This window comes from Nannobrachium achirus (assembly GCF_963921795.1).
Source record: "Nannobrachium achirus genome assembly, chromosome: 11".
NCBI classification, from domain to species: domain Eukaryota; kingdom Metazoa; phylum Chordata; class Actinopteri; order Myctophiformes; family Myctophidae; genus Nannobrachium; species Nannobrachium achirus.
Genome location: NC_137820.1, coordinates 18,134,157 through 18,146,181, shown reverse-complemented (window position 1 = coordinate 18,146,181; position 12,025 = coordinate 18,134,157). Strand labels below are relative to the sequence as shown.

General features: G+C 42.3%; 2 protein-coding genes across 2 annotated transcripts; one reads left to right on the top strand and one right to left on the bottom strand.

The window, feature by feature from the left end:
- Nucleotides 1-1,105: 1,105 nt before the first annotated feature.
- On the bottom strand, nt 1,106-8,801 carry hexa (hexosaminidase A (alpha polypeptide); the record flags this gene model as incomplete). The annotated part of the gene is made up of 14 exons (XM_080736912.1): nt 1,106-1,169; nt 1,320-1,427; nt 1,609-1,699; nt 3,049-3,223; nt 3,475-3,547; nt 3,774-3,860; nt 3,945-4,125; nt 4,738-4,870; nt 5,071-5,172; nt 6,419-6,529; nt 6,743-6,789; nt 7,835-7,900; nt 8,108-8,215; nt 8,780-8,801. 14 exons carry the CDS (start codon nt 8,799-8,801, stop codon nt 1,106-1,108), a joined length of 1,368 nt encoding a protein of 455 aa, XP_080593038.1.
- A 1,872-nt stretch (nt 8,802-10,673) lies between these two features.
- Nucleotides 10,674-11,849, top strand: LOC308294186 (leukocyte elastase inhibitor-like; the record flags this gene model as incomplete). The annotated part of the gene is made up of 1 exon (XM_080736911.1): nt 10,674-11,849. The coding sequence occupies one exon, from the start codon at nt 10,674-10,676 to the stop codon at nt 11,847-11,849; it is 1,176 nt and encodes a 391-aa protein (XP_080593037.1).
- Nucleotides 11,850-12,025: the final 176 nt, after the last annotated feature.

Below are 12,025 nucleotides of genomic sequence, written 5' to 3'. Positions count from 1 at the left end.
ATGGGAAAGACAGGGCCAACTCTACTTTCTTACTAGGGCACACTTTTGATGTTCATTTCAGTGGTGAATTGTTGAATCACAATTTTAGAATCAGATGTATTTTTTATTGCCAGGTATGTAAACACATTCAAGGAATTAGTACACTGAAAGCAACATTATAGAAACATTTTCAAACATTTTTCATACAACTAATATAAGCAAATACTGTATAATATAAGCTATTCTAAGCTAGAAAGTATACGATATGCAATACCAATATACAATGTACACTAAAGACTGGACTGTAGCAGCTGGCATAGCAACAATCTCAAAGATCCAGTAATGAGAGAAAGCACCGCAAAGCAGAATGCCTGCAACACTCCAGATTAAACAAAAGTCTCAAGGTGCACAGCTCTACAATATCATGAAACTGAGAAACCGGACAGCACACAATATGCAACAGACACATCTCAACCCAACCGGTCTTCCTCAGCATTGTAGTGAGCCTCATTGAGGGGAGTTCAAGCATCACACAGAAGTGGTCCTGATCCTATATACATCCAGACAGCATACAGTATACATTCCCTTGTATGGTACATATGGTTATGGTCCTGGAGGCCAGTGAGGGGTCGGGGGCTTTTGTAGTGGGATGTGGTGGGAGTAGGGGGTAGAGAGCTTGTTTGTGAAACTGTGGTGTGTTACTAGAAGATGCTTTTGGTAAGATGTACCACAGGCACTGGAATTAAAAAATACAGAAATACTGTTTGTTTCCACAGTATGTATTGTGATAATCCAGGCTCTAGCACATAGATTTGGTATGGCAAATGTCAAAACACCATACTATAAAAAGCCACATTCTAAATTATATTCATAAAATAAAAATAAAAAGTATTTTATTTTAAGAAGCCTGAGCAACACCAACTGTAACAGTTGTCCATTTGGAACCAAGCAATCTTAGTCTATGGCATAGACTCTATCTATGCTATGCCTTATTTCTCAACTGGGAAATCCCTGAGGTAGATTGCAATTGCATACTGCAACCCAATCTACAGCCATGTTCTTGAGTGAACCATGAGTTACAAAGAAACCCCAAAACAATCTTGTAGTATTCATGTGTCCACAGTCTTCATATAGCATGGTACTCCTGCCTGCAATGACCAACAAAGAGTGGCTCTGCCTGGACACCACGTCTCAGAGAAGAAGAGAAATGAAACAGGAAAACAGGAAAATGGATTCAAATGACTGTGTAAAACTGAACAGACCGTGGTAAATATACAACATTCTGTTAGAAACATGGTGTAGCAATGTATAAAAAGGTCCTACATGGAAAACCCAACTACCTCAGCAGCTTGCACCGGAAGTCCTGCAACCGAGGTAAAGCCTTCTCCACACTAGAGGTTTGCTTCTCATCACTCCACAATCTCTCTGCTGCTGCACTTGCCCTTGGCCTGAGGACACAGTAACTAAGGAGATTGAGTAACTAAGCAGTAATTCTGCAGTTGGAGTATGTTGTAGTTATTGTTCTTTTTTTCTCACTCAATCAGGGAATTAGCTGGATTATTAACAATGCATTTATGGTACATTGAGTGATGCCGTGATTTAATTTCTTTCACTTTCACTGAATCTCACCAAAGGCGTGGAGAGAGGTTTGTGGCATCAACATATTCTCCCCACATGCAAACCTCTCCCCCAATAACTAGCCTCTTCTGTTCCTCTGTACCTGTGAAGGGAAAGTAATACCTGCAATTAAGGTATTGTTAACACAATGGAGTTTCACATGGCTTTGATACCTGGATTACAGATCTGTTTATGAATGAGGTGTATAACACAGTGTGGTTTGAGTATTATTGTATGCATGGTTTTGCAAGGCAGAGAGATTCTTCACAGCATTCACATTTACCAAAGCACAGCAAATAATCACTCAGTCAGACAATACCTGGCCAGATTAATCCAGTGAATATTATAACGAGGCTCTCTGTCAATTTATTATTAAAAGGCAGTAGTTTACTTGGCTACAGTTTTGTTACTTAGTTATTATTCCCAGGCCTTGCACCCACCAGATAAGTTCTGTGGCTGCACAGACTAGTCTCTAGTTAGTAGTTACACCAGGCTTGGCCATAGGTGATGTGGTTAATATAATAGCGGCCACCAGCCAGACCAATTGGTAAATCCTGCTCAGCTCTGTCTTTGCCCACAACATGAAGGCCTTTCCAGATGTGCAACACTATCCTTGGGATTCTGACCCGGGTGACAAACAAGACATTGTCTGGCCATTCTGTGTGGTCATTCTGACTGTCTGCCATTGATCAGTGTCTGACTACTGGTATTGTTTCCTCTGCTTATATTCAGCCATTTGGTTTAAACCACATCAATCCGGTGGCCTCATGGTACAATATTGTGATTTTGTTCATGGTGCCAAGCAGCATCCAATGCTTTAATGCCTGTGAAACCAAAGGCATTAAACACTATAGCACTATAGGGAAGGAGTTTAGCAATCTGGACTGTTCATACTGTCAGAATACAATTTCACATCATCTCAGAATATAAAAATAATTTCAAGTAGATTAGCTCAAATCTATAATTATCTGCATATAGAATTAAATTGTATATGGTTGTCATTGGGCTTAGTTAATGTAAATGTGTATTTCATTTAAGTGTAATTTGGCCATTTTCATCCTCCTGTCTCTGTCTTCCACATGAAGCTGTTCAAAAATTATGTTGCTGTGTTCCACGGATGCTCTTCATTTTAGCAGTGTAACCATTTTAACTTATGCACAATAAACAGTCACACATTGTCCCCTGGGTTAGATTCTTAATGTCTTACAGTATGTTATACACATACAGCAAATATATTGCGGTCGTTTAGACGTTATTGCCCCCTGGTGGTATGAAACTACAAAAGGCGTAATACACAAAAATATTGACACTGTAAAATCAATACTCAGATGGAAATCATGTTTTACCATAAAAGAAACATCAATGGTAAACAACACAACACAAAACAAACAAAACATAGTGTAGGCCTATAGCACACCACAACTGTCCATTCCACACAGATTGTGCTCTGACCCTTAAAGGCGAGGGGGAACACAGCGTAATACCGGGCCCAGTCGTGTGTGGGGCCAGGTTGGTCCAAATACCATGGAGAGGCGAGAATCACTCTATGCCCTGCCTTAGTCAATCTGCGCACCTCACAGAGGTAACAGCCATCTTTCCAAACCTCCACCACTGAGAGGCACCTGTGCTGCAACACAATCCTAGTCTGTCAGAGATACACGTATATCTACAATGTGTGTGTGTGTGTGTGTGTGTGTGTGTGTGTGTGTGTGTGTGTGTGTGTGTGTGTGTGTGTGTGTGTGTGTGTGTGTGTGTGTGTATTTCTATGAGTGACTGCGATACATTTATACAGTTCAAAGAATCATGTTACAAGATAGGGTTTGCTGTCTTATTTGTACAACAGCTAGCTGATCATTTGCTAGTATGAACAGTACTTACTTGTTCATGGAAGTCAATCACATCTTGCCACACAATGGATGTCTTGTTGAGAGCTGAAGTTATGTTCACAATGCTGAAAATATAGATAGGCCTAATGACTTGGGTCCCATAAACCTTTGACTGACTGTTTGTGGTTTACCTGCTTCCTAGTTTCTTGAGGCACTATACACTGTCTCTTTGCATTCTATGAACTGGATGTGATTACCTTGCTTATTGTAAGTCGCTCTGGATATAAGAGCGTCTGCTAAATGCCTAAATTGTAAATTGCATTATGGTGCTTTTCTTTTTTGAGTACTTACTTCTCCATGTAGTATAATTCCAGCTTTTTGTAATCACTTCCAAACCCCATCTTCTGCATGAAACCCCGGACATAGGGGTTGGATCTCCTATGGGGAGCGAATTATAGTGATCCATTAAAAGTCATTAAAAGAACATCATGTACTGTACATTGCTGTTGAATTCTGACCTACCAGCAGGTAAAGTTGACCTCGTCTCCTCCTAAGTGAATATAGGAGTCGGGGAACACAGAGGCCACTTCCTTAAAAAGGCGGGTCATGAACTTGTAACTAGAGTCCAAAGCTGGATTGATGGGGCCAAATATCCCTGAGGGAACACCCCCTCTGAAGCAGGGAGTTAACAGGCCAGGCTGCCCTACAATGAAAGATGGGGGAGATTAAAAAAATACAATCATTGCACCCGACAACCTTGTTTAGGTTGAAATGTTGTGATCTGTCTCTGATTTAGTAACAGTTATAAGTTATAGGAGAGCTTAGAAGTCGGTTTGTAGATAATTTTCTTCGTAGTTTAATTGTCTTTTTTTATCCAGCACCTGTAGAGATTATTTGTGGATGTGCATACACCAGCTGGACTGCATGAGATTTTTTTCTTTTTTAATTAACTTGATGAACCTTTATTAAAATTGGCTAATGGGAGGACCAGCCGGCATCACATCACTATGACTCAGCCATAAACATATAAGGAGTTCCCAATATGAGCACAGAAGATACAGAGATCTCCATAACGTCGTTGTCGGGTGGAAACCATGTATCTCCAAGTTTCAAATGTGTATGTTCTTTCGCAAAGTAAAGCCCTGCTTCATCATACAAGGCCGTCGCACAAAAGTAGTGAAAACAGCTGATCTACAAGCACACAAAGCCTCGCGGTGCGAGGCGTTGTGCAAAACGAACGGTTTTGGACATACAAGGTTTTCACCCGACAACGACGATAAGAAACATATTTCCTCATGGGAGTTTGAAATCTTACCTTTTCCCCATGACTGAGTGTGACCGGGTGAGTCAAACTCAGGGAGGACTCGGATCCCTCGTAGCCTGGCATGTGAAATCACCCTTCTCACATCAGCCTGTGTGTAGACATGAGTCATCGGGTGGAAAGCCCCCTGAATCAGAGCCAAAGGTCTTTGTTAAGGGTAGAGGCGATCTCACAGTATCTTATGACAAACATAAGTTCATGATAAAAGAATACATTAAAAAAGTCTCGGCCTTGCTTCACAAATATTAGGGGTAGTAGTAATAATAATCTGTTTCGCAATGCTGAAGGTGATTTATTCTTTCTGCTGTGGCTGTCCTATCATCTTACCTTATCACTGAGGCCTGTAAAGGTGCGGCTCTGGTAAGGGAAAGAAGGGTCATCAACAATGTGCCAGTGAAACACATTAAATTTGCTGTAGGCCATTGCATCCTGACAAGAAAAAAGTAGAATTGAAAAGATTTAGTATGAATATACTGTCTGGGATACAAACTTTGGAGGATATGTAAAGGGGTAAACTAAACTTTACATGGGACAAGGGAACTGCAATAAAGTGGAAATATAGCCGTTTCAGAAAACTAACCATTATGAAATGAATCTTGCTCATTCTCTTCATGTAGCATGGGACAGTCACAAATTATAACCAACCCCATTTTCAATTAAGTCCAATTATTTAGCTCAATTTGGAGGAATATTTACCTTTTAGCAACAACTTTCAAATTAAATTTAAATATATTCACCCAAGTAATATAAAGGGTGTGTTTGGATATAGTATAGCACTGAGCGCACTGGCCAATACAAACCAATATGTAAGTGCGCACCCGGTGCGCATATCCCAACGCACCCAAAGTAATAGCACTGCAGTAGTGTGCAAGATGCTGAGACTCATTAACTGACTGTACTGTCAATGTGATGGGAGAATGCTCTGTGCATTGTACTGAACTAGAGGTTCGCGGCCTTCGGCCGCTCACATCTAGAGTCCACGCCCGCTTCTTTACTAAAAAAAAAATTTAAATAGGGGGGGGAGCTATTGGGGGGGGGGGGGGGGGGGGTGAGAACTATTGTGCCGCAGCGCACGTTTCCGGTCGGACATATTTGACCGCCGGACGCACTGGAGAGAAGTGACTGTTATGCCTCTGCTATTTCTCTGCACTCCACTGACTCACACAGGCAGCAGCAGCAGCAAACACAGTGGTGTCAAATGTCTCTCTCTCTCTCTCTCTCTCTCGCTTGCCCGCCCCCCCTCCCCTGTTGCCTCCTCTCTCTCGTGCTTAGCGAATGAGCGGACGGCATAGGGTTATGGGCGGTATTCCTTACCGTCCTGATGACTACCTATACGACTACCTATGCGACTACCTATGAGTTGGAGTGGATGTAAAGGGGGCGTGGACGGGCTTGGAAGTGGGATGCGGCAATAGGAGGAATGTATATATAAGATGCCCAAGCTGGGATGTTGGCAAATTGTGTGTACATGTGATGGAGGAGTACATTGGGTGCACAGTGCATGGTTGAAATTCAACTGAATTGCAATTAAATGGAGATATATTAACCAACGCATGCCAAAAGACTACATGTATTTTCTCCTAAATAAGGTGTCAAACATTTCTGGGAATTTACCACAACATTTCTGTCACTTTGCTTGAAGAACCTTTTTGAATGTTGTATGTGTTGTTATTACCAAGGTCTTTAGGATGGTGTTTAGTGGCAAGTAATGACGGGAAGTATCCAACAAAAGCCCTCTGTATTGGAAACGGGGGAAGTCCTCTATCTCAGTCTTGTTAACAAAAAACTAGAATGGAAAAAATTCAAGAGAAGGATAAAAATAAAAATGTGTCCAATCCTTAGTTTTGGAGAGTTGAATGATTTTACTGTACCAATAACATTTCTGCATTCAACAGAGTACTGGTTAAAAGATTCCATTTGGTTTGTTCAGTTAACTTTGAAGACTCGTTTGTCACTGACGATTAATTAAAAAATGATGGTTTCTTGAATAAATACTTACGGTGCCAAAGTCATCTTGATACACTAGCTGACTGAAAGTTTCCAAACCTGGAGTTAATTAAATGACATTGGGTTGGCAAAAAAAAGAAAAAAGCATTTATGGACAACACATACACAGCCATTTACAATATGCTTGTGCGCCTATACTGCCAGGAATATTATTAATTTCCAAGTTATGAGTACAGAAACCCAGCAGGCATAATTATGATTGCAGACTGTAGTACACGTACTATACCACTAGAGAGTGCCCAACGATTAGGTCTTCCAGGCTGGACCATGGGCTGGACCAGCCTGGACCATAATGGCCGCCTATGGGCGCCGCCGTCCGGTCCGGGCGAACGGGAGCGATCCTGGACGCCGTGCACGTCGTGCGCACGCCGTGCACAATCGTTTTTGCTCCTGGGTGACCACTCTGTCAGCCCAGCCACTTTTTTTCCGAATGAAAATCCGTCTAAATATGGTAAAGTTTGATAAAGAAACGTTAGCTTTCCATGCTAAAAAAAGGCCTATGCTATGTTATGGGCAAACGATTTCCGGGTTACGTCATCGATGATGTCATTTCCATCGCAAAATCATTCTTTAGACTGAAATGAAGCTAGAAAGGTCAGTTTTTGCTCTAAAAATGTCAAAAAAATACCAAAGAAATCAGAAAATCATCAGCAAGGCGACGTTCGGCGATCTGGCTGCCTCAGCCCCCCCCAAAATGGCGATTTTTGGCGATTTGGCTGTGAAGCAGTTAATTTAAGACACATTTATGTATAGTTGACATAAGCTGTGCTGAAGAAGACTGGGTGAAATGCGCACCTGTGCTACAGAGGAAGAGTCACACACTTGCTCTGAGGCAGAAATATTATTAAAACCAGCATTTCCACATCTTGAAATGCTGATGAAATTACGGTTATTTAATTAATCAATATGTTGGTTTTGGTCTTTTTTATTTTCACATCATCTTTACAGTTTACATTCTAAATCTCTTGTACATAACTGCTGCTAATGTGGACTTGCTGCTAATGTGTCACCACCTCTCACCTTGTGTCTAACCTCATGTACATACTACTTGAGTATTTTGATAAAATAAAGATATCATGACTACCTCTCAGTGCACCCCAAACAGTATCTGCATTCAGGAACGCTTTCCCTGCGGATACAATCAGTGTGTCTGGAAGACAAAAACAAGCACATTAGGTATACTGCTGTGAGCCCTTGGCTACAATGTGTAGAGCAAGCCACTTGAGGGACATGTCCTTATTAAGCCTTCTTTGGTTAGAATAGGTGGGTTTGTTTGATTCATTGATTGGTTGATAGAATACTTTATTAGCAGTTCCCCTTGGAAAGGCACAAGACAGTAGTACAGTTCACTACTTACATCTTTCTGAAGAGTTTTCATTTGGGTAGCTCTCACAGTCATCATGGTCCAAGCTAACCACCAATGAAAAGGGTTTGGCATCATGTGAAGACAGGCCATCATTTGCTACTGGTCACAAAAATGAACATTATAACACTGTAGTTAACATCACATTTAAAACAGTTGCTACCTTTTTCAGAGGGTAGGTCTATAATGGATGACCACTGCTCTGAATGACACACAACTGCTGCCTCTACAAAGCCCATTGATCTACTGTACTTTAAAAGCAAACAGAATGGACATAACAAAACCATGTCTCTAAACAAGTGTACCAACATACCAACTCTCATACAAATTTAGTTAATAAAGGTAGTGTACATGTTTCTTTTTTTTCCTTTTTTTAGTGAGGGATATTTGGGTGGGTGAAAGCTCTAGCTATTAATTAGTTAGAGTGTTTGTTCACTAACAGACAGGGGTCTCCACTCTCTAGGTACCTCCATATGTTTAATAAACAGAAAATAAAGTGCCTATTTCTATTTTATAGTGTTCGAGTTTCTCGACTTTTTAAAGCATTTTCAGTTTATTAGGTATACTAACTGAGAAATTGAGACATTTCTGCTGTCCACTATTTAAGTGAATAGTCTCTCTCTCTCTCCCTCTCCCTCTCTCTCTCTCTCCCTGAATTAGGCCTACATTGATCTATCACCTGAGCCATTTATTTCAGCCACATTTATATTTACACAATTCCCTTGAAAACAGACAGTAGGCCTATACGACATCAACATACCTGAAACGTAATCTGGAAAAATGAGAGAGAAGTATCTCTTGAATGCAGCGTCCAGGACAGAACATATTTGTGTGGATGTTGGGTTCCTTCCAAAGTTAAAATCCTTTGGATTCACTGAATATCGCTCTATCGAGGTGGTTAGAGATTGAGGTAAAGGCCATACTCCTGTCACTGTGCGCAGACCTAACTGTAAGAGAATTATAAACAAGAAACTAACCTCTAGATTAATGGAATAAGGCCTTGCACGGACATTCGACATTACATCTGTTTTCCAAGGTCCTTGTTTGGTGCTCAAAGCAACCACTCTACTGGAAGGGCATTCATTCACATCATGTGTGGACCATAGAGTCAAGTGCTGCACAAACAGTTTGTCACATGACCAAAAAGCTCAGAGGCAGTGGTGGAAAGAGAACACACATACTGCAATGTAGAAATACTCTGTTACAAGTAAAAGTACAAAAGTATTAGTATCAATGTAGTTAAAGTACCAAAAGTAAATTTACTCATTATGCAGAGTGCAGTGTTGGGCAATATTACTCAGGAGAGTAATACATTACTTATTACTTTTATATTAGTCTACATATTACTTTTTTTTTTACTTCCAGCGGGAAAAAAGAAATTAAAAGAGATGTACAACTACACAATCTGTTTAGCCAGCTCCTTTTAGAACTGAATCATTTTTTCAATAATAATCAGTCACCAACCCGCCAAAATGTCTATAAAATATAGCAGCAATCTCTCTTGACCTTTTAAACAAAATGTTTTCAAAAGACAGCCGACAAAAAAGTAATAAAAAGTAATATGTAATGTATTATTTTCTTTTACAAAGTAATATTGTATAATATTACTGTTTTGGCAAAGTAATCCCTTACACTACTCGTTACTGGGTAAAGCTTAATACAACCCCTTTGGGCCTATAGAGCCACGTCATAGATCATCTAAATAGGGGCCATAGAGTCTAATGATGGTGTGGCCTAACTTTAGCTAAGGCTGAAATATCTATGTTTATACTTCAGCAATAGCAACAAAAATGCTTCATGAGAACAAAGTAGATTTGTATCAGTTTCACTTTCACTTTTATTTCAACAGGCATTTCAAGCTTTAACTGTGTATCAAATATGTATTACTTGTTACACACAAAGTCACGTATTGGAGCAGCTAGCACCGCTCAAATGTATCGTTTCAAAAATGTGCTTCTTGATTATTCACTTAAACTAAAAGGTAATCAATAGAATATTAACTAAGAAAACAATCAACAGTTGATGATGATGATGATGATGATGAGAGGGGACGTCACCCAAGGTCGCCAGTATTAAGTATGTACAGTCTGACGTCATGGAACTCCATATTTGGACAAGAGGAAGACACGGCAGGACTCCATATTTGGGCAAATTGGCTGACATCAAGATGACATCATAGTGATGACGTAAGCCTCAATGAGAGGTTTTCACACAGCCTTGTCCACAGAGCAGGATTGACCCTAGTGATCTGAATGACTTTGCCGCATAGACGAGAGCGACCATTAGAGCAGTCTTACAAAGACAACCTCTAAACCGATATTTTTGTCAGAAATAATCCATCCATCTTCAACCGCTTATGGTATCTTGAGTCGGGTTGCAGGGGCAACGGTTTCAGCAGGAAGGCTCCAGACTTTCCTCCCTGGATTGTAAAGAAAGACTCTTCTGAAGCTGTCCATTAATGACTAAGTTGAATTCTCTAAAAAAAGTAATAATTTTAATATTTTCACTCTGTGCGATTTGCAACATTTGGACTCTGGTCACGACAACATTGTTCCCGGCGATGTCGTCGCCCCCCTCTTCCCCGTCGGCGGCCTGCAACTCTTTCTCCATGTCTCTGTTCAAACAGCTGGTAGAAATGAATAACAACACATCATCAGGCAACGTGTTCTACTCTCCTGTGAGCATCTGCTCTGCTCTGGCCATGGTGCTGCTGGGGGCCCGAGGCAACACGGCCACACAGATGTCCAAGGTCCTGCACTTCCACAGCCAGGCTACGGATGACGACCACCTGAACCTCTCTAAGGTCATAAGGGACCTGAACAACGTGCCGGCGGGGGAGAAATCCAACCACACCCTCAGCTTGGTCAGCCGCCTGTACGGAGAGGTGTCCTACCAGTTCGTCGAGGAGTTCTTGAAGGACACCGTTAAACTCTATGACGCACAGCTAGTGCCTGTGGACTTTGTTAGCGACGCAGAAGCAGGCAGGCTGAACATCAATGACTGGGTGGAGAAACAGACGCAAGGTAAGATCAAGGAGCTGCTCGCCTCGGACGCGGTGGACAACCTGACCAGGCTGGTACTGGTCAACGGCCTCTACTTCAAAGGCAAGTGGGACAAGCCATTCAGCGAGCCCGCCACGGGCGACGCTCAGTTCAGACTCAGTAAGACCGAAAGCAAGCCGGTGAAGATGATGTACCAGAGCGGCACGTTCCCTCTGGCCTTCGTCCCCGAGGTCAAGTGTCAGGTGCTGGAGCTGCCCTACGCGGGGGGAGACCTCAGCATGCTCGTCTTCCTGCCCGAGGAGACGGAGGCGGGCCTGGAGAGGCTGGAAGAGGAGCTGACCTACGAGAGGTTTGTGGAATGGACCGACCCGGCCGCGATGCACCGGAGCCAGGTCGAGGTGGGCCTGCCTCGCTTCAAGATGGAGGAGACGTACGACATGGAGGAAGTCCTGACCAGGATGGGCATGGTGGACGCCTTCAACGAAGTACTTGCCGACTTCGGCGGCATGTCGCCGGCCAACAACCTGTACGTCTCCAAGGTGGTGCACAAGGCCTGCGTGGAAGTCAACGAGGAGGGCAGCGAGGCGGCGGCCGGCTCTGCTGCCGTCATGAGGATGAAATCGGCGACCCCTCGCTTCGTGCACTTTGTGGCCGACCACCCCTTCCTCTTCTTCATACGACACAAACCCACCATGAGCATCCTGTTTGCAGGCCGATACTGCTCCCCTCCTTAAAGGAGCACTTTTTCAACCCTATCCACTAAATGCCTAAAATTGTAAATTGTAATGCACATTATAAGATGGCACCATTTCTGTCTACTCACTCTGTGTCTCAGAGGATGGCTGTGGACTGTCCGGAAACCTGCTTACCAGTGACATACTCTGGTTTGGTCATTTCAAACAATACGAGT